Source organism: Nansenia antarctica (genome assembly GCF_963989245.1).
Source record: "Nansenia antarctica genome assembly, chromosome: 11".
Classification (NCBI taxonomy): Eukaryota; Metazoa; Chordata; class Actinopteri; order Argentiniformes; family Microstomatidae; genus Nansenia; species Nansenia antarctica.
In genome coordinates, this window is record NC_137681.1 from 12,663,030 (window position 1) to 12,682,922 (window position 19,893).

The 19,893-nt window shown below is 49.0% G+C and overlaps 1 protein-coding gene across 3 annotated transcripts in view; it reads left to right on the forward strand.

The window, feature by feature from the left end:
- The window catches only part of rbfox3a (RNA binding fox-1 homolog 3a), a gene marked incomplete at both ends in the record, with an annotated part of 165,115 nt that extends 149,233 nt beyond the window's left edge, over positions 1–15,882 (forward strand). For all 3 annotated transcript variants that reach the window (XM_080541567.1, XM_080541568.1, XM_080541566.1), the window contains 7 exons: positions 207–267; positions 2,012–2,065; positions 7,597–7,729; positions 8,325–8,364; positions 10,690–10,754; positions 13,693–13,771; positions 15,838–15,882. In XM_080541567.1, the coding sequence (XP_080397693.1) occupies positions 207–267; positions 2,012–2,065; positions 7,597–7,729; positions 8,325–8,364; positions 10,690–10,754; positions 13,693–13,771; positions 15,838–15,882 (477 nt within the window). The remainder of the gene's footprint in view (positions 1–206; positions 268–2,011; positions 2,066–7,596; positions 7,730–8,324; positions 8,365–10,689; positions 10,755–13,692; positions 13,772–15,837) is intronic.
- Positions 15,883–19,893: the final 4,011 nt, after the last annotated feature.

Consider the following 19,893-nt stretch of genomic DNA (forward strand, 5'->3'; position numbering starts at 1 on the left):
ATCTATCTATCTTTTATGTTCATGTTGATGTTGGTGTTTATATTAGATTTTCCAGCATCGAATCCTTGCCTTGCTGCATGTATCCTTGCTTGCCAGGTTCATAACGACAGACTGAGCCTCGTACAATGGACGCTCTAATGTTTGGTTTCCCTGTGTTTCTGTGTGTGTCTCTGTTCTCTAACTGACTCTTGTGTCTTGGGCCACAGGTCAACAATGCCACAGCAAGAGTAATGACAAACAAGAAAGTGGCAAACCCTTACACAAACGGTAAGACCGTCCCTCTGTACCCTCCTCTTCTCCCCCCTCCTTCATGTTGCCTCCTTTTCTTCCTCTTCTTCCTCTTCTTCCTCCACTCAGCCCACTATCGTCTCTTTACCATCCACTGCTCTTCTTCACTGCTCTTCCCTCTCCCGTCGTCCTCTTCCCTCCATACCTTTTCCTCAACTCTTGTCCTCTCCTCCTTCTCTCCTTCCTCACTCCCTTGCTCATTCCCTCACCCATACTTCCATCTCAATGTCTCAGAAAGACCTTGGTGCATTATGGAGGGTCAGTTCTGATGCCATGTTTACCAAACCAAGATAATTATTATTTCATCTATTTTCAGTTGAAGCCCATCACTAAACCATGACTAGGGCCGAACACAGCCTGTAGAAGAGTTTTACACCACAGTTGTACAGTACATGCATACATATAGCATTGAGAAAGGGGATATCAGTGTTTATAAGCTGGTCAATGTCTGTCCCACACCTGGACCCTAAGTTAGAACAAGCAACTCAGGACAACTCAGGACTCTTGCCTCCAGGTAAAGAAATTCATATGTAGGGAGGAGAAGAGCAAAAGGATTGGGAAAGAGGTTGGATATGAGAGAGGGAAGATGGAAGGAGAGTGCATAGGGAGCAGAGGAGGAGGGAGAGGAGAGGAGAGGAGAGGAGAAGAGAGTGAATGTGTTGGTGAGGATAGGGGGAGCGATGGGTCGAAATGGATGGAGCAAATAAAAGAGCCCAGGCTCATTCTGAGAGGGGGCTTTAGGGTTCACCTCTCTCTCGCTCTCTCTTTCTCTCTCCATCGCTTTTCCCTGACACTCATTCATGTGGATGGGAGGGAGAGAAGGAGGGAGAGAGAGAGAAAGAGAGAGAGAGAGAGCGCCGGAGAGAGGGGGGTGAAAGGGGAAAGTGGGAGGGGAGAGACGAAGCAGGAAAATTAAATGGCTAGACATGTCAGCACTCTCCTCCTCCTCCACCACCACCTCCTCCTCCTCCTCCACTCATCCATCCCTCCATCCGAGGGTTAGAGCGTTGCAGACAGAGTGAATGAGGCCCTGAATGGCTGCCCATTCGTCACTGTCACTGGACCACACCACGGCTCGACTCAGGCCTGGGGCAGGGGCAGGGGCAGGAGCAGGGGCAGGGGCAGGGGGAGAGGCAGGGGGGCAGGGGCAAGGCCAGGGCCAGGAGCAGGGGCAGGAGCAGGGGCAGGGGGAGAGGCAGGAGCAGGGGCAGGGGCAGGGGCAGGGGGAGAGGCAGGGGGGCAGGGGCAGGGGGAGAGGCAGGGGGGCAGGGGCAGGGGCAAGGCCAGGGGCAGGAGCAGGGGAAGGGGCAGGAGCAGGGGGAGAGGCAGGAGCAGGTGCAGGGGCAAGGGCAGGGGCAGTTGCAGGGGCAGGGGCAGGGGGAGAGGCAGTGGGAGAGGCAGGAGCAGGTGCAGGGGCAAGGGCAGTTGCAGGGGCAGGGGCTGGGGCAGGAGCAGGGGGAGAGGCAGGGGGCAGAGGCAGGGGCAGGGGGAGGAGCAGGTGCAAGAGCAGAGGCAGGGGCAAAAACAGGAGCAGGTGCAAGAGCAGAGACAGGGGCAGGAGGGGGCAGGAGAAGAGCTCTCTCCTCTACCCTCCTTTAATATCACTCTCTACCCCTCTCCCTCCTCTACGCTTGTGTTACTACCGCTCTCCACTCTGCTCTATGGGATGGGATGCTATGCTAAGGGGATGCTAGGCTAACACTCCCTGTGTGTTTTCCTGCAGGCTGGAAGCTGAACCCCATGGTGGGAGCCGTCTATGGGCCCGAGTTGTATGCAGGTAAAACTACACAGGCCTGAATACAATCTCACACAGACTGTTTAACACACAGAGCTGTCATACTCCATGACTATGTCTGTCTGTCTGTCTGTCTGTTTCTCTGTGAATGTTTGGATGACATAATGCATGACTATGTGTCTGCTGTGTGTGTAGGTATGTGTGTACACGTCTATACTGTATGTTGTGTGTGTGTGTGTGTGTGTGTGTGTGTGTGTGTGTGTGTGTGTGTGGGCATTCCACTTTCATTTAAAGGGAAGTGCTGAGACTGTCTCGTCCCTTTAACTGCTCTCCTTTCTGCTCATTAGTCTGAGATCTGTTCATTCCCTGACAGCTTTACAGCACTCCTCTAAATAACCGCCCTGACAGAGAGAAGCCATCCATCTCTTTTATTTCACGCTGCCCTCCTCCTCCTCCTCCTCCTCCTCCTCCTCTCCTTTTCTCCTCCCCTTCCCTCATCCCAACCTTCCGACTCAGAGCACTGACTCCAGCCACAACATTTGAATATTGATGTGTATTCCATCCATCCATCCATATATTATACACATGTACACATACAGTATTACATACAATACACACACAGACACACACAGACTCACACACACATTTAATATCGGCACAGATGCACACTTCACCGAAGCATCCCATCACATTGAGTTTATTATGGTCCACCTGTTTCTCGCTCTCCGGCTGTGGAACACACACACACACACACTCTCACACAGAGACACACACACACACACACACACACACACACACAGAGACACACACACAGAGAGAGACACACACACACACACACACACACACACACACACACACACACACATGGTCCACCCGTCTCTGACTCTCCGTCTGGCTGGCTGATTTATAGGATGCTAATGTCTGGAGTCGTCTTAAACACGCTACTAAAGTTTGCCAAGTCTAAACGACACCATATGCTTCCTTCTAGTCCCCCGTGGCAGCAGGGACCGACCAGGAGTCGTAAAACCAGGAACACCACTGTGATTACCGCCACACGAGATATAGGGAATATCACAGCGGGGAAAAAGCCAGGTTTACATCCAAAAACTCCTCCCTCTCTCCCTCCCTCTCTCCCTCTCTCTCCCTCCTTCCCTTAAATACAATTCCCACCAAAGCATATGTGCATTCAGCCATATAAAAAATTTAAAAAGGGGGAAAAAAACATGCTGCCTGCCCTCCCTCTCTCCCTCCCTCTTTTCCTCACCCTCCCTCCCTTCCTTCCTCTCAAAATATGAAAAATGAAATATTCCCGTAGCGGAAGTGTTGGGTTCGGATTTCTTCTGGAATAATTATGGCTGCGTTTAATCTACTTTGGGCGGGAATAAAGCAGGATGTAAGGGCGATTAATCACTCTTTATCAGACGGGTTTTCCGAGCGCGGATCAGCGGAATTGGGACCCATAAATCCTGGCGTTGGTGACAGCACACTCCGTCTCCATTGCTGGCCTGGCTACAGGTTTATTGTGCTCAAATCCCATTCAGGAGAATGACGGATGAGAGAGGAGAGAGCACGGCCACTCTCCGCTCTTAACCCAGTACACTAACACACACACACACACACACACACACAGATACACACACAGGGGGGAGAGGAAAGCTAAGCCGCTCTGCTCTTAACCTCACACAGGGAAGTCCACCACTACCGCAGATTCACCACAGCCATTAAGCTATTATACGTGCACGCATGCACGCACACACGCGCACAATTAAACCCTTTCCATTGGACACAGGGATGTCCCTCGTGCACACACACTGTCCATGCTCTTTTACTGTCCTGCTTTAAGCCCTCCTCCCTCTTACCGTCCCTGGTCAAGTTCCCTCCCTCTCTACCTTGTCTTGCCACAGAGAGTGGGAACTACCCATGATGCTCTTGAGTGTGTATTTGTGTGTTTGTGTGTGTGTGTGTTTCTGTGTTTCTGTGTTTCTGTGTGTGTGTGTGTTTCCGTGTTTCTGTGTGTGTGTCAGTGTGTGTGTCTGAGTGGAGTAGACTGCGTGGGCATGAAGGACAATGAGGGAAATGTAATACTGATTGATTGACTGTGTCCTGAGCTGAGTGTATGCAGAGGGGGCTATGTGTGTGTGTGTGTGTGTGTGTGTGTGTGTGTGTGTGTGTGTGTATGCGTCCTGAGCTGAGTGTATGCAGAGCTTGGCACGGTGCTCACCAGAACACAACAAATAGGATTAAAATGCAAAACACAGGCGGAAAAATAACAAGGGGAGCGGCTGTAGGCTTTTAAACATATGCTGAAAAATTTGCAAGTTGGAAGGGTGACATTAGTTTGACTCTAGGCTCTGTCACATTAGCGCGTTGTGATTGGTCCAAAGCAGACGAGGTCACTGTAATCTGCTGACCCCGCCTTTTATTATTGAGTGAATTTAGAGTGTTTAAAAAAAGCACTGATTTGTTACGCTGTAGTAAGGTTGGTGCATTGGGAGTACAGTGTGTGTGTGTGTGTATGTGTATGTGTGTGTGTATGTGTGTGTGTATGTGTGTATGTGTGTGTGTGTGTGTGTGTGTGTGTGTGTGTGTGTGTGTGTGTGTGTGTGTGTGTGTGTGTGTGTGTGTGTGTGTGTGTGTGTGTGCGTGCGTGCGTGCGTGCGTGCGTGCGTGCGTGCGTGCGTGCGTGCGTGCGTGTTGACTGTATATGTGTATACATTAATAATATAAGCATGTGCATAAAATATGTATATGTGCATGTAGGTGCATAAAACGTCAGTAAAAACAGAGCCTTTACAGTGTAAATGGATGCAGCGGGTCGAGATTCCGTTGGTAATGCGTGTAGATGGCTCTTTTAATTGTCACTGGATAGATTTAAAGCACAATTAGGCACTAGTCCCATGATCACACGCAAGCATTCTGTCACTGTCCCAGAGCACTGGCTACACACACACACACACACACAAACACACAAACACACACTCACCACTCTTAACCCAGTGCACACTCACACACATTTACTGGATTGTACTTTATCTGTCACCCATACACAGACACACGCACATACACACACACACACACAGTCACACACACACACAGTCACACTGCACAAAAGCCAAGGCAACATGCTTTACAAATGCTCATACTCCAATCTCTCATGACCACTCACTAGAGCCCCTGATCAATACACACACACACACACACACACACACGCGCGCTTTACCAAATAGCATTCGTTTTATATATCACACTGTGTGTTTTAACTAGGGTGACCTGACTAGCCCCCGAGCATATGTTAGTCTGGTTCCCCTCTCTCCACCAACACTCGTCCTCATGAGGAAAAACAACATTACCAGATTAAGTGCAGAGGGCCTGTTTATGCAAACGTGTACTAGTGGTGCTGTTGTTTGTTTTATAGGCCCTGCAGGCTGTCAGCAGCGACTCCCTATGATTCATGGGTTATTATGGGGCCGCTGTAGCATGCAAGACCCATAGCTCATCATCAGATTGCATTCATATACGTCATGCCACACATAATGCATACACACAAAAATCGGAGGGGGGAAATATGGACGTCGGATACGGAAGGGGATTTGGGAGAAATTGATCTTTTGCCCGGAATATATCACCGATGGATGCTGTGGCAGCTGCCGCCTCGCATATTAATGCCGCCGTCCAAATGGCAAGATGAAGGAATTAAAATGTCAGTGTATGTATGGCGCTCTACATCACCACAGGGGGAGAGAGGAGGATGGGGTGTGTTATGGTTTCAGACGCCCTTCTAAGACAACATGGGTAGTCATCCATGGCTGCTGTGGTCTGCCTGCTAACGCTGGGGCTTCGGCCTGTCTACAGAGTCTAACCAGCCTTCCCTAGGTCACACAATGGAAGATAGACAGACAGACAGACAGACAGACAGATAGATAGATAGAGAGATAGATAGATAGACAGACAGACAGACAGACAGACAGACAGAGATATAGACGGATAGACAGACAGACAGACAGACAGACACATAGATAGATAGATAGATAGATAGATAGATAGATAGATAGAACTAGAAGACAGAAAAGTGTATGGGGACATGTTTAGGATGTTTGAGTTTGAAGGAGATTTGAGAGAGTTAAGGGGAGGGGAAAGGCTACTGATCTGTATGCAGGGCATTGTGGGTAATTATGAGCTGGCCCTGTGTGTGGGAAGGCCATACTCCTGTGTGTGTGTGTGTGTGTGTGTGTGTGTGTGTGTGTGTGTGTGTGTGTGTGTGTGTGTGTGTGTCTGTGTGTGTGTGTGTGTCTGTGTGTGTGTGTGTGTGTGTGTGTGTGTGTGTGTGTGTGTGTGTGCGTGCGTGCGTGCGTGTGTGCGTGTAATTATAAGCTGGCCCTGTGTGCGTGAAGGCCACGCACCCGCGCTGATTGAAGGTTAAAGAGGGACCTTCGACTTGGCAATCCGGAACATACCGGGGCACACCAGCCAGTCCCCACTACCCCTCGGCACGCGATGCCACCCCAGCCTCCTAGAGACGACCCTGGAATGTGTGTGTCCCTCTGTGTGTGTGTGTGTGTGTGTGTGTGTGTGTGTGTGTGTGTGAGTGAGAGATGGTGAAGGATGGCCAAAGGCTGAGTCTTCCGCTCCAAACAATACAGCCCATCTGCTCCTCTCCCTACTGCCAACGCTGAGTCTAACCCACATCTACCCCCCCCCCACACACACACACACACTATTTTTCTGTGCCAGCACATTGTCTTCCCTTCTCTCTCTCTCTCTCTCTCTCTCGCTCGCTCGCTCGCTCTCTCTCTCGCTCGCTCGCTCCCTCTCTCTCTCTTGCTCTCTCTCTCTGTGCCAGCACATTGTCTTCCCTTCTCTCTCGCTCTCTCTCTCTCTCTCTCTCTCTCTCTCTCGCTCTCTCTCTCTCTCTCTCTGTCTCTCTCTCTCGCTCTCTCTCTCGCTCTCTCTCTCTCTCTCTCTCTGTCTCTCTCTCTCTCTGTGCCAGCACATTGTGTCTCACCTACATCCCCTACCTCCTCCCTACAGGCTCACAGACTGCTACAGTGGGCTTGTGTCCAAACACACACACACACACACACACACTCATACACACTCATATACACACCTGCATCACCCTTCTTCCACCTCCCTTCAGACTGCTACAGTGGGACACCATCCAAAAACGAACACTCAAACCACCTCCCAAAGCATAAACACACACACACGCACACACACACGTACACAGAGAAGGCTTCTCAACACTACCCACACTCTCAAACACCTTTTCAAGATTTCTCACCTCCCCTCTATGGCATATTTACAGGACTGACACAACAGTGTCACAGAGTCCTACAGTACAGTGGTTATTGTTGGAAAGTCATAGAAGATGTGCCTTATGGCAACCTAGCAATTTAATTGACTCTGTTACCCTCTCTCTCTCTCTCTCTCTCTCTCTCTCTCTCTCTCTCTCTCTCTCTCTCTCTCTCTCTCTCTCTCTCTCTCTCTCTCTCTCTCTCTCTCTCTTTCTCACTTTGTCTCTCTCTCCCTCTTTCTCTCTCCCTCTCTCTCTCTCTCTCACCCTATCTTTCTAGTGACAGGTTTTCCCTACCCAAGTACAGGTGCGACGGTGGCCTATCGGGGAGCCCATTTGAGAGGGAGGGGTCGCGCCGTCTACAACACATTCCGTGCTGCCCCCCCACCCCCACCAATCCCTGCCTATGGAGCGTGAGTGCACGGACACACACACACACACACACACACACACACAGACAGACACAGCTTTCTGTCTAAAACACATTCAAATATACACACCCGATGACAGCTGTCTCTGAATGAAAACACACACACACTCACAACAAATTATTTTCACACTGCGACTCACACACTCTCAGATTTGCACGTAGACCCACAAACACACACTCTTGACAGAAGAATGGTGACTGGAAAACAAAAAGCCGCCTTCTAATAGAGCGGAAAATTGCTCTTTGATTCCAGAATGGCCGAATTTGTCTTCCTTTTTTTAATGTGTCATTCTTTATTCAGCTGTGAACGGGACTGCTATGACCTGCCCGCCACACTCGAGTGGAGGAGCATTAGAGAGAGAGAGAGGGAGGGAGAGAGAGAGAGAGAGTCACAGAGAGAGAGAAAGAGAAACAATAGCACATACAAATGCCATTGGTTAGCTGGTGAAATGGGGAGGCAACTCAGGGCAGCCCTGGGACTGGGCCGTGCTAAGCTAAGCTAACTCTGCTCTGTGTGTTTCCCTGCTCTGCTAAGCTAAGCTAACTCTGCTCTGTGTGTTTCCCTGATCTTCCCACAGTGTGGTCTACCAAGATGGCTTCTATGGCGCAGAAATATACGTAAGTGAAATCCACCATTTTCTCTCCCCTATCCACCCCCCTCCTTATCCTTTGAAAGCAGAAGAGAGAGAGAGAGAGGGAGGGAGACAAACGCAGAGAGCAAGGTGCATTATCCACCTCTCTTCAACACACACACACACACACACACACACACACAGGGCCACCAGAGACACACAGTATACATACAGAGTTCTTAGATCTGAGAAAGACTACACGCACACACACATAGCCCTGCACCAAACAGCAGTGCCTAGAAAAGTGAGAGAGAGAAACAGTCAACAACAATAACAGTACAAATGTCTTTCTCAGCACTGATATGAGACATTGCCTTTAATGTTATCTTCTATCCCTTCAAATACTATAACCCAACCAGCCAATAACACACACACACACACACACACACACACACAAAGACCCTATCAGAGACCCTATCAGATCCAATGCCAGACTCCAAGTCCAGAGACTGCTTGGCCAGGAGACAGGTAGTCAAACTGCAGAATGACATCATAAACTCAAATAGCTCACCCTGGAAACACACACACACCCCCCCCCCCCCCACACACACACACACACACGGACGTGAGTGGCATGGCAAATAGTCATCTCAGAGAGTTCCATTCAGCGCGTACTGTACGTGTGTGTGTGTGTGTGTGTGTGTGTGTGTGTGTGTGTGTGTGTGTGTGTGAGTGAGAGACTCACACCAACACAGGCAGACAGGCTTAGAAGCGAAGCACACACACACTGACTGCTGTTCCATAATTTCTTACTTTCAACACACCCAGTAATTGATTTGGGAATAGAATAGAAGGCGTGCACAGACGCACGCACGCACACACACACACACACACACACACACACACACACACACCCACACACACACACACATCTTGTCCCCTCATCACTGTAGAACATGGTCCCTGTGCGCCAGAACATTTCCCTCTGGCTCTGCGCCATAAGTTTCTCTCCCGCCCCTATCATTAATTACACCCTCGTTAATCGCTATGGTGATGCCCACACCCACACCCCCTCCCGCCCCCCCCCCCACACAGACACATACACATACGCCCCTACCTTTTTGTTCATTCACAATAATTGCGACTCTGAATTGCATTGCATTCTTTACTTTTGATAAATGCTGTATGTTTGCTGTTTAGTCATTCTGTGTTGACTGTCATGTTCAAAGTTAGCGTTCCAGTTATTCTGCCACCGTCGTTGCTGTGTAAAAAGCTTAGACACGCCACAATGTTTTCCACACGGGTGTCCCTCTCTCCTGTCCTCTAACCTCCTCCCTCTCTCCTGTCCTCTCTAACCTCCTCCCTCTCCTGTCCTCTCTAACCTCCTCCCTCTCCTCTCCTCTCTAACCTCCCCTCTCTCCTGTCCTCTCTAACCTCCTCCCTCTCCTGTCCTCTCTAACCTCCTCCCTCTCCTCTCCTCTCTAACCTCCTCCCTCTCCTGTCCTCTCTAACCTCCTCCCTCTCCTGTCCTCTCTAACCTCCTCCCTCTCCTCTCCTCTCTAACCTCCTCCCTCTCCTGTCCTCTCTAACCTCCTCCCTCTCCTGTCCTCTCTAACTTCCTCCCTCTCCTGTCCTCTCTAACCTCCTCCCTCTCCTGTCCTCTCTAACCTCCTCCCTCTCCTCTCCTCTCTAACCTCCTCTCTCTCCTCTCCTCTCTAACCTCCTCCCTCTCCTGTCCTCTCTAACCTCCTCTCTCTCCTGTCCTCTCTAATCTCCTCTCTCTCCTCTCCTCTCTAACCTCCTCTCTCTCCTGTCCTCTCTAACCTCCTCCCTCTCCTGTCCTCTCTAACTTCCTCCCTCTCCTGTCCTCTCTAACCTCCTCCCTCTCCTGTCCTCTCTAACCTCCTCCCTCTCCTCTCCTCTCTAACCTCCTCTCTCTCCTGTCCTCTCTAACCTCCTCCCTCTCCTCTCCTCTCTAACCTCCTCTCTCTCCTGTCCTCTCTAACCTCCTCCCTCTCCTGTCCTCTCTAACCTCCTCCCTCTCCTGTCCTCTCTAACCTCCTCTCTCTCCTGTCCTCTCTAACCTCCTCTCTCTCCTCTCCTCTCTAACCTCCTCCCTCTCCTGTCCTCTCTAACCTCCTCCCTCTCCTGTCCTCTCTAACCTCCTCCCTCTCCTGTCCTCTCTAACCTCCTCTCTCTCCTGTCCTCTCTAACCTCCTCCCTCTCCTGTCCTGTCTAACCTCCTCCCTCTCCTGTCCTCTCTAACCTCCTCCCTCTCCTGTCCTCTCTAACCTCCTCTCTCTCCTGTCCTCTCTAACCTCCTCTCTCTCCTGTCCTGTCTAACCTCCTCTCTCTCCTGTCCTGTCCCCAGGGTGGTTATGCAGCCTACAGATATGCCCAGCCAGCCGCCACAGCTGCAGCCGCCTACAGTGACAGGTACGGTAGGGGGGGGGGGGGGCGTTCCAACTATGGAGGAAGTGGGAAGTGTGTGTGTGGGGGGGGGGGGGTCGTTCCATAGGCAGGTACTCTGTCATGATCATGTTAAGCACATGCTGACAATGGTGCTGCCTGGCCCCACCAAGTACATAATATGTATTCAAAAAAGACATGTTAAACACTACACTCTACTCTCACATCACTGCAGACGGATGAATTCAGATGTTCAACGTACTGACCTATGGGGGGGGGAAAGGGGGAAAGGGGAACCTTTGCCACCACCACCGGCCTCTAAAGGCTTCGGTGTTACCCAGCCTCGGTGCTCTCCTCCCCGGGCTTCCGTTCCGGCCCCCGGTGGGGTGGTGGTGGTGGTGGGGGCTGTTAGTGATTCATCCGGGGCGGTGTGGCTGGCCCGTCAGGTTGTGTGAGGGCGTTGGGGGAGCTAATCTGGGGGAGATTGAGCGTGTCGAGGCTGATAAGGGACGGCCGCTCCGGGAGCCTGTAGGCTGCAGATAATGTAAGATTTATCAGAGGAGCGGCAGCACGGGGAATTATGAACAGAGGAGGAGAACAGGCAGATGAAGGGCTGTCTCTACATGAGAGTTATTTCGTTCCTCTTTCTTTTCTCTCTCTCTCTCTCTGTCTCTCTCTCTCTCATTCTTCTCTCTCTCCCTCTCTCTTTCCCTCCCCCCCCCTCTCTTTCTCTCTCTCTCTTTCGTCTTGCTCTTTCTGTCCTTCTCCCTCGCTTTTACCCCCTCGCTCTCTGTCTGTTTCTCTCACTTTTGTTATTTTTCTCTCCCCCTCTCTCTCTTCTCTCTCTCTCTCTCTCTCTCTCTCTCTCTCTCGCTCTCTCGCTCTCTCTCTGTCTGTCCGTCTCTCTCACTCTTTTTCTAAGCTCTTACGGGTTTAAAGTGAGTCAGGTCAGTGAAGGGTGGAGTGTTTTTTTTTCTGTTTTATTTATTGTGGGATAAGAGGGCTTATAGAGAGTGGATCAGCGTTGAACTGAGAAGGCTGCTTCCCAGCTCCCCCTGAGGGGTTTAAACACAGGTCGTGTCCCACCTAACTCAGGCTGACTCTGTCTGGCCCAGCTCTCTCTCCCCCAGCACAACCTCTACCTGTACCTCTCCTTTAGCCCCATCCTCTCTCTCTCTCTCTCTCTCTCTCTCTCTCCCTCTCCGACCCTTCAGCCACCACTCCCACATACCTCTACTCCACCGCCTCCTCTCATTCCTTCAATCTCCCTCAAACCTTTTCTCTCCTCCACCCCCTGTTCATACATCCACCATTCCCTGCCATCCCTCTCTTCTTCTTCCCTCGCTCTGATAGGCTAACCCTAGTCCCACAGTCCCTTATCTTTGCCCTCCAGACCTTCACTGGCATCCCTCGCCTTTTGGAGAGAGGAGAGCAAACAAACGATAGAGAGAAGAGAGGATGCGGAGGAGGGAAATAAATAAAGCAGTCGGCACGGGCAGTCTGGCCCTGTCTCAGGGAGGGAGGAGGGAGGGAGGGATGGAGGGATGGGGTGGGGGTGAGAGGGAGGGATTAGTTCCAAGCCAGTGCTAGTGAATAGACTGGGAATAAGCCCCAAGAGACAGACACACAGAGATACAGGGGGACTGCAGCCTGGGAGAGGAGAGGAGAGGAGAGGAGGGGTGAGGAGAGGAGGGGAGGGGAGGGGAAGGGTGAGGAGAGGAGAGGAGAGGAGAGGAGGGGAGAGGAGGGGAGGGTAGAGGAGAGGAGAGGAGGGGAGGGGAGGGGAGAGGAGGGGAGGGGAGGGGAAGGGTGAGGAGAGGAGAGGAGAGGAGAGGAGAGGAGGGGAGGGGAGAGGAGAGGAGAGGAGAGGAGGGGAGGGGTCAGGAGAGGAGAGGAGAGGAGGGGGGGAGGGGTGAGGAGAGGAGAGGAGAGGAGAGGAGAGGAGAGGAGAGGAGGGGTGAGGTGAGGAGAGGAGAGGAGAGGAGGGGAGGGGAGGAGGTGAGGTGAGGAGAAGAGAGGAGGGGAGGAAAGGAGAGGAGAGGAGGGGTGAGGTGAGGTGAGGAGAGGAGGAGAGGAGAGGAGAAGAGAGGAGAGGAGAAGGCACAGGCACAGGGGACAGGAAAGCCCCATGACACAGTGAGGCCTTAACGCTTTCTGTCACTCTAACATTGTCTCTCCATCTCCCAGTCTGTATTGTATTTCTCTTCAACTTCTTTTCATCCCTTCTTCCCCTTTTCCTTCTCTCTCGTCATTCTGCTCCATATTCTCTTTTTAGTGTTTTGCTATTTCTCTCTCTCTCCCCCCCTCTTCTCTTCCTATCTCTCAGTCCCCTTCTCTCGCTCTCTCTCTGTATCTATCTGGCTGGTTTTTACTTTATCGCATCCTTCCCCATCCTCCAGAAGATAAAACACTCACTCCTTTTTCTCATAAATTGAAACGGGTAAAACAAATCATTGCAATCACACACTCTCACCTTTACGACGTACATTTATAGGGAGACATCGATTGCGTTTTCATCCCATAGGCCTGTCCTTAACGTGAGTGAGAGGGGGAAATGATTATAGATCTCGTCTCCAGACCCCAGTTAAAATCGACGACCCGGTGCGTTAGTGTCTCATGCATACTCATTGTGGACGGGTGACATTCCCTATCCGTTCTCAAACCATAGGGGCATATTCAATCACATGATGTCCAGAGGTTTACCTCTGGGGGTCAGGCGAAACAATTAACAATATTTCAAAAAGTGAGCGAACGAAATGGGGTATCCAGTGGTCTCACGTAATACACACGATTGTGTTCATTGTTTCAAATGACACTGAAGTTCTTTGCCGCCGTGCGACAAGGAGAGTGGTGTGTTGTCACTCTGCCAGCGTGTCCTCGCACGCAGTCACCTTGAACGTCGTCCTGTCTCGACGCCATCCCTGAGTGCTGCTCTCTCTCCCTCTGTCTCTCCCCTTTCCTACAGTTACGGCAGAGTCTATGCAACGGCAGACCCATATCACCACACGATTGGTCCTGCGGCCACGTACAGCGTGGGCACTATGGTGAGTCCTCTCTCTCTCTCCTCTGATCCCCTTCTGAACCCAGGTGTTTCTAGTGGTTGTTCAGTGTAAGGTGCTCACATACAGTGGTTGTGACGGGGCGCAGGGTGTAGCCTATTCAGTGTGATGTGAACAGTAGGTCAAATAACTGCAAGCTGATGTTTCCAGACTTTTAATGTAGCCATGTTTCAAATAGTGTGAGTGGTTTGCGAGGGGTGCTACAGTACTTTAATCTTACCAGAGTCTGGGTGTACAGTATAACACCTTTCTTTGCTTTGAACTGGTTCTCATCCCAGAGAAGCAGTCCGAGTACAAGAGGGAGCGTTAAAGATTAATAGAAATGTAATGTTTAGATTACATAGATAGATATTCTTGTGAGGAGAGCAGAGATGCTTTGAGTTCATGGAAGCGGAGGTCTGGGTTACTGTTCTCATCTGCAATATTCCATGTGAGATCAGTTTAAATGTTTAATGTGAGTTCTTGCCACTTCAGTAAATGAAAAAGGGATGTTGCCATATTCTCAAACTCCCCATTCAATTTCATTGGCTTGAAGCTATTTGCTTGAAATCCATCTGAGACCGTTTCTCCTTCCCCAATGGAAGAGTCTCTAAAATGCAGGGGAAATAGTCGATTGGTTAATGTTTGTTTTTAGCTAGCTTTTGCAGCTAACATCAAAGATGAAAAAAAAAAAAAGAGTCTTCCGAAGACAGGAAAAGAACAGCCCAAACGAACAGTCCAAATGGTGAAAAAAGGGAAAGAACAATTTGTTTTCTTTCGTGGGTGTGGGTAGGGACTTCCTCCAAAGATTAACGACCTCCTGTGCATGCTGCGGTGTGCCGTGGGAGATTAAAGAAAAGAAAGAGGGAGATAGAAAGAAAAAAAAAAAGAGAGAAAAAGAGAGAGAGACAGAAAAATGATCCCATGTCACCCAGCTCCCCCTCGCCGGAGATGCTGATTGGACAAGAGGTTCAAGAGGTGCCGTAGACAGATGAGTGGGGTGTTGTGTGCCGACATGCGTGTGATGCTGGAAAGTGCACCGTCGCCCCACCCCCCCACCCCCCCCCCCCCCCCCGACCCACACACACTCTCCCGACCCCCCTTCGTACAGCTGCTAGCTAAAAGCCTTCATTAATTACGACCAAAAAAATTCTCTTCATTTACTTAATTAAAACTGTGGCCTGTGTTTTTTTTCCTTATTACTCTCCTCTTTCTTCTTTTTTTCTTCAGAAAATGCCTCCCTTTTTCCGACACACACTGTAAAGGTGTTGCCACTCAAACGATCAAAACGAAATTTGAACGCACACACTTAAAAAAAAAACACTGTTTGGGGAAACGGAGGGGGTGAAACACATTGGGGAGGTAGGGAGAGGAATCTGATCCAACAGCTCACTCAAGTACTGACCAACATGCTTGAAATGCAAAGCACAGTACCACCACAAAGCATCACTCCACAAGCTCCTAAGCTTGTATCTTACATTAATATATAGATAGAGTGGAGTTTGATGAGTCGTTTGTGAGTTAAAAGGCAGGTATTAATTAGGCCCGTAGAGGTTAGTGTTAGCTTACCCTCTGCTGAGCTCACGTGGCCAGCTGGAGAGGTACACCATGGTTCTGTTGGACTCTGCATAGGTATGAGGGCTCCTTAGTCAGACCAGGATCCAGCCTTTGAAGACCGTTCCATTCAGGATAGGCAGGGGGCAGAGACAGCTGGGTTAGGAGACCATGCCGACCTTGTTGGCCATCTTTGAAGATGAAAGAGAATTAGCGACTGTATATCTGATTGGCCTATTTAGAGAGTTAATTTAAGTTAAGGTGAGTTGGTTCGACCAAGCAGTTCTACCTCTATTGGATTCACAGCGAAACACTCCCCAGAAACACTTCCCCTTTCAGTTTCACCAAACACACTCATCGACCAACCTTTCCCAAAACATGAAATCATAAAAGGAAAGAAAAAAAAGGAAAAAGGGAGGACCATTTCTTGGGGGCAAAAAGAAGCCAATATAATAGTAATATAAACCAAGGTTCCTACTGAATACTGATTGGAGCTTTTTTCATCTTTGATGTTGCAGGCTAGCCTTTACAGAGGAGGGTGCAGTCGCTTCAGCCCCTACTAAAGAGAGGGAGCTTCCTCTCCCCCCCCTCCGGCAAAACAAACAAAAACAAAAACAAACTCACTAACTAAACGCCTCCTTCCTCTTCACGGAAAACTAAACTAGAACGAAAACGCTTCCGGGTGACTAACAGACCCCTTCTCAAGACTCTCTCAAGTTGATGTCCCGTTTTAAGAGTTTTCTGAATTCATGCATTTTCATCATTGTACTGTACAAAATGTTGCTCTTGTTATTTTCTATATTGATTTTAATGTATTCGTTTGCTTTGAAATGTTTGCTGTGTCTGATGGTGGTGCAGAGAAGAGAGAGAGTTGGAAAAGAGAGGAGGGGAGAGGGCTCTCTCTCTCTCTCTCTCTTGCTTTTTCTTTCTTGAAGTTTGTGGTCTCGAACACTGCTCCTATGGGATGGGTTTCTGAGCGCTGGTTTTAATTCCAACCAATTTCCTCTGCCCTTATTGTTTCAATTAGTCATTTCCCCCATGTACATTAAGGTCATTGACGTTCAGCAATTCAAGTTTAAGCAACAAATTGGATTTTATGAAGTAAATGATACAGCCATTCTACTCCTTAAGAGAATTGGCCCAACCCAAAGCCAGCAGACCCGTAACAAGAGTTTAGTTTGAGGCCGACTTAATGGGGCAAAGTTATTCAGCTTCTGTGTGGGAGGCGAAACTGCAACAAAATGGCTGCCAGGAAGTGATGTATTATGGAATGCAAGGGAGGAGGAAGTGATGTATTATGTAAGGCAGGGCAGGGGTATGTGATTTATGGCAGGGTGCAGAGGGAGAGCTATGGCAGCCTTTTCAGCAGTATGTTAGAGGAACCATTGATCCTAGACACAGCGCCAGAGGCAGAAGGTATCCCATCACCACTGAAGGGTTTTAAAGCAGAACGTCACATTACATTTATACACAAGACTAGGAGTCTATTTCGTCTACAAAATAAGCAATAATACCACCTTTACAATATCAAACGATATCTTCTCGTCCCCTTCATCTTAAGAATCCATAGATTATTTCTTTAATGATTGTTAGTATTACTATTATTGTTGCTGTTATAGTTATAATAATAATAATAATAATAATAATAATAATAGTAATTATTAATATTGTTATTATTCAACTGTTCTGTAACCACCAGAGTTGGGACGAAAATGCGCTTACTGTAACTCCCAGGGAACGGTGAAGACACAAGCTTAGCTAGAAGAAGGTAGATAAAAGACAGATAGAAGAGTTCCCTACCGTGGATGGTTATCACACTATCAGAGTTCCCTCACCTCCCCTGCAGTGTGAGGAAGGCCATACATCGTGTGTACCCTCTCCTGTACAGCTGGCTAATGACTTATCCTCTCGTCCCGTTGAGATTGGATGGTGCCATCCCATGAGATTGGCTCCTTCCCTGCTCTGGAATAACAACTGCAGGGTAAAGTGTGAGAGAACAGAGAGAATAGCAGATACAGTATTGATTAGGTGAGTGAGTTACCTTGCATGGACCACGCTGTGTGTGTGTGTCTCCCAGTTCCACTCTGCAGATTGCCTGATTACCTGGGCCTGAGGTGTAGAGGTGGGAGGGGCCGGCGGTGCTGCTAGATTCCAGACTGACATTTAGAAGGATAGAAGACTTCCCCTGGAGAACATATGAGCTGTAGTTGAGATGAGGAGGGAGGGAGGGAGGGAGGGAGGGAGAGAGAGAGGGAGGCAGGGAGGGAGGGAGGGGAAAGAAAGTCCTGTGTAGGTGGTATCGATTGATCCTTATCTCTGGGCATCCATCTTGACTCTGGTGGTGTTAAGAGGAAACAGGTTCGGGGTGGACAGCGATTTGTGATGTTACACCCTCACCCACCTGAACTGCCCCGGTGGGGTATTGGATGTCAGGAGAGAGGGGGAGAAATATAAGACCCCCCACACACACACACAAAAGATCTCTCTCTGGTCAGCTCCATTTGTTTGTGTAGCGGCCCGTGTCACCAGAGGCCCCGGCTCAGGCTTAGTAAAAGGAAGCCTGGAGCAAGGCCACACTCTGACGGAAGGTAACTCAGCCTCTCCAATCTAAACACTCTGAAAGATGTTTCTTCAGACTGCTCCCCTCTTTCTCATCAGCCCGGAGATGGACTCCCAAGGTGACTCCCTCCCCAGGCCTAGCCGCTTTTAAAGAGGTCCACTCAGGGGGGGTGTCAGGCTGTGATGGGGAGGTGAGAGAGGCTGTTGATAAGACCAGGGGGGGTCATTGTGAGAATAGAGAGGGCAGGGGAACCAATAACCCAGCAGTGAAATAAGGTTCCTCATCCCCACCACCTCTTACAACACTCATCATGTTCCTATCGTCAGGGCGGAAACACAGGCTCACACGCGCGCATACACACGCACGCACGCACACACACACACACACACACACACACACACACACACACGTATGTGCCAAAAGCACACAGACACAAACAGTTACAGAGATAAATTCACTCTCATCGACACACACACACACACACATTCAGTTACCCACACACATACACACATTCAGTTACCCACACACAGACACACTCTCCCAGTAAATAGCGTCTGTGCCTGCTGTGTCTGATGGGATCGTAAAGAGGGGAGTCAGACGTGGCGGAGGAAGAAAGGAGACTCGGTAGAGAAGCAGCAACTGAGGCAAGAGATAAGAGAGTTCAGTCAATAAGCACTGATCTCATTTGAAGATACACCAGACTGACTACACACACACACACTCACACACACACACACACACACACACACACACAGATACACACACACACACACAGGCTCACACACACATTCAGCCACAAATTCTCGTATGCTCACATATGCACATACACACGAAAGGCGAAAGCAAATACACAAGCAGAGACATTCGCATGCTGGCACAATTACTTGCACACGCACACATACACCCCCCAACACACTCACACAAACAGGCACATAAACACACACACACACACCACAATTATTTGGTATTTCGAAGATTCTTTGGTATTTTGCCGTGGCTGTTGTGTGCCGTCAGACACTGACTTCCCCTCTCGGGTCCAGAGGAAAGGAGACCATTGTCCATATGGATTGCATAAACTCTTTCTGATCAAGTCCAAGCTTTCGGAACGCTATTCACTGTTCACGTTGCTACTTCTCATCACCAAGTCAATTCAGTTTCTTGTGTCCCTGATTCACTACAGCACACTGACCTGTAAAATACACACAAAGTGTTTCCCAGCCTTTTCTTAGTCCAACATCTGTGGTCGTTCTGAATTATTGACACATGGAAAAAAGAAAGCAGCTAAGCCGTGTCGAGGTCTTCTGAAGGTTTGTCTAGGTCTTCTCAAAGTGGTTTAGACATCTACATTTTTTCAGTCCAATTTTATCAAAATATGTCCCACAATAGTCCCAACCAATGTGGACATGTACAAAAAGTAACCAAAAATATATATCATACTCAGAGTTCACTCTAAACAAGCTCCATGCTTTAACGTCAGCCATTCTGTGGAAGTGGGATACCAACTCTGCTGCGGTTACAATTGAATGTAAATAATCTTCTCACATTGAACAAGCTTACTTTCCTTCTCACTATGTCTTCCATAGCACATCTCAAAGTTGTCTCTGAAGTTATGTTTGTTCATTTTACAAGTTGTGATTTTCCATGAATCATTTACCAGTACTTGCGTATTATAGAAAGATAACATAGTATTTATTAGTATATCAAATGTATATTAGTATTATTACCATTAGATTATGAAAATATAAAAAAAGAAAACAAAATGTTCTTCCTTTTATAAAGTTACTGTATATCATGGTCTAGGGGCTAAACAGTGGTGACATTTTTATATGACTAAATAAGGCTTTAACCTCCTAGTTAATACTTTTACTGAGGGAGAGATAGCTTACGATGTCTTTCTATGTGTCTTTGGTCAAATTACCCTGTGAAGTGTATCGTTGCGCTATACTACTGTGTGTATACAATGTGTCCAAATAACCTTAAGGGTAGCTCTCTGACAAATAATATGTTTTATTTG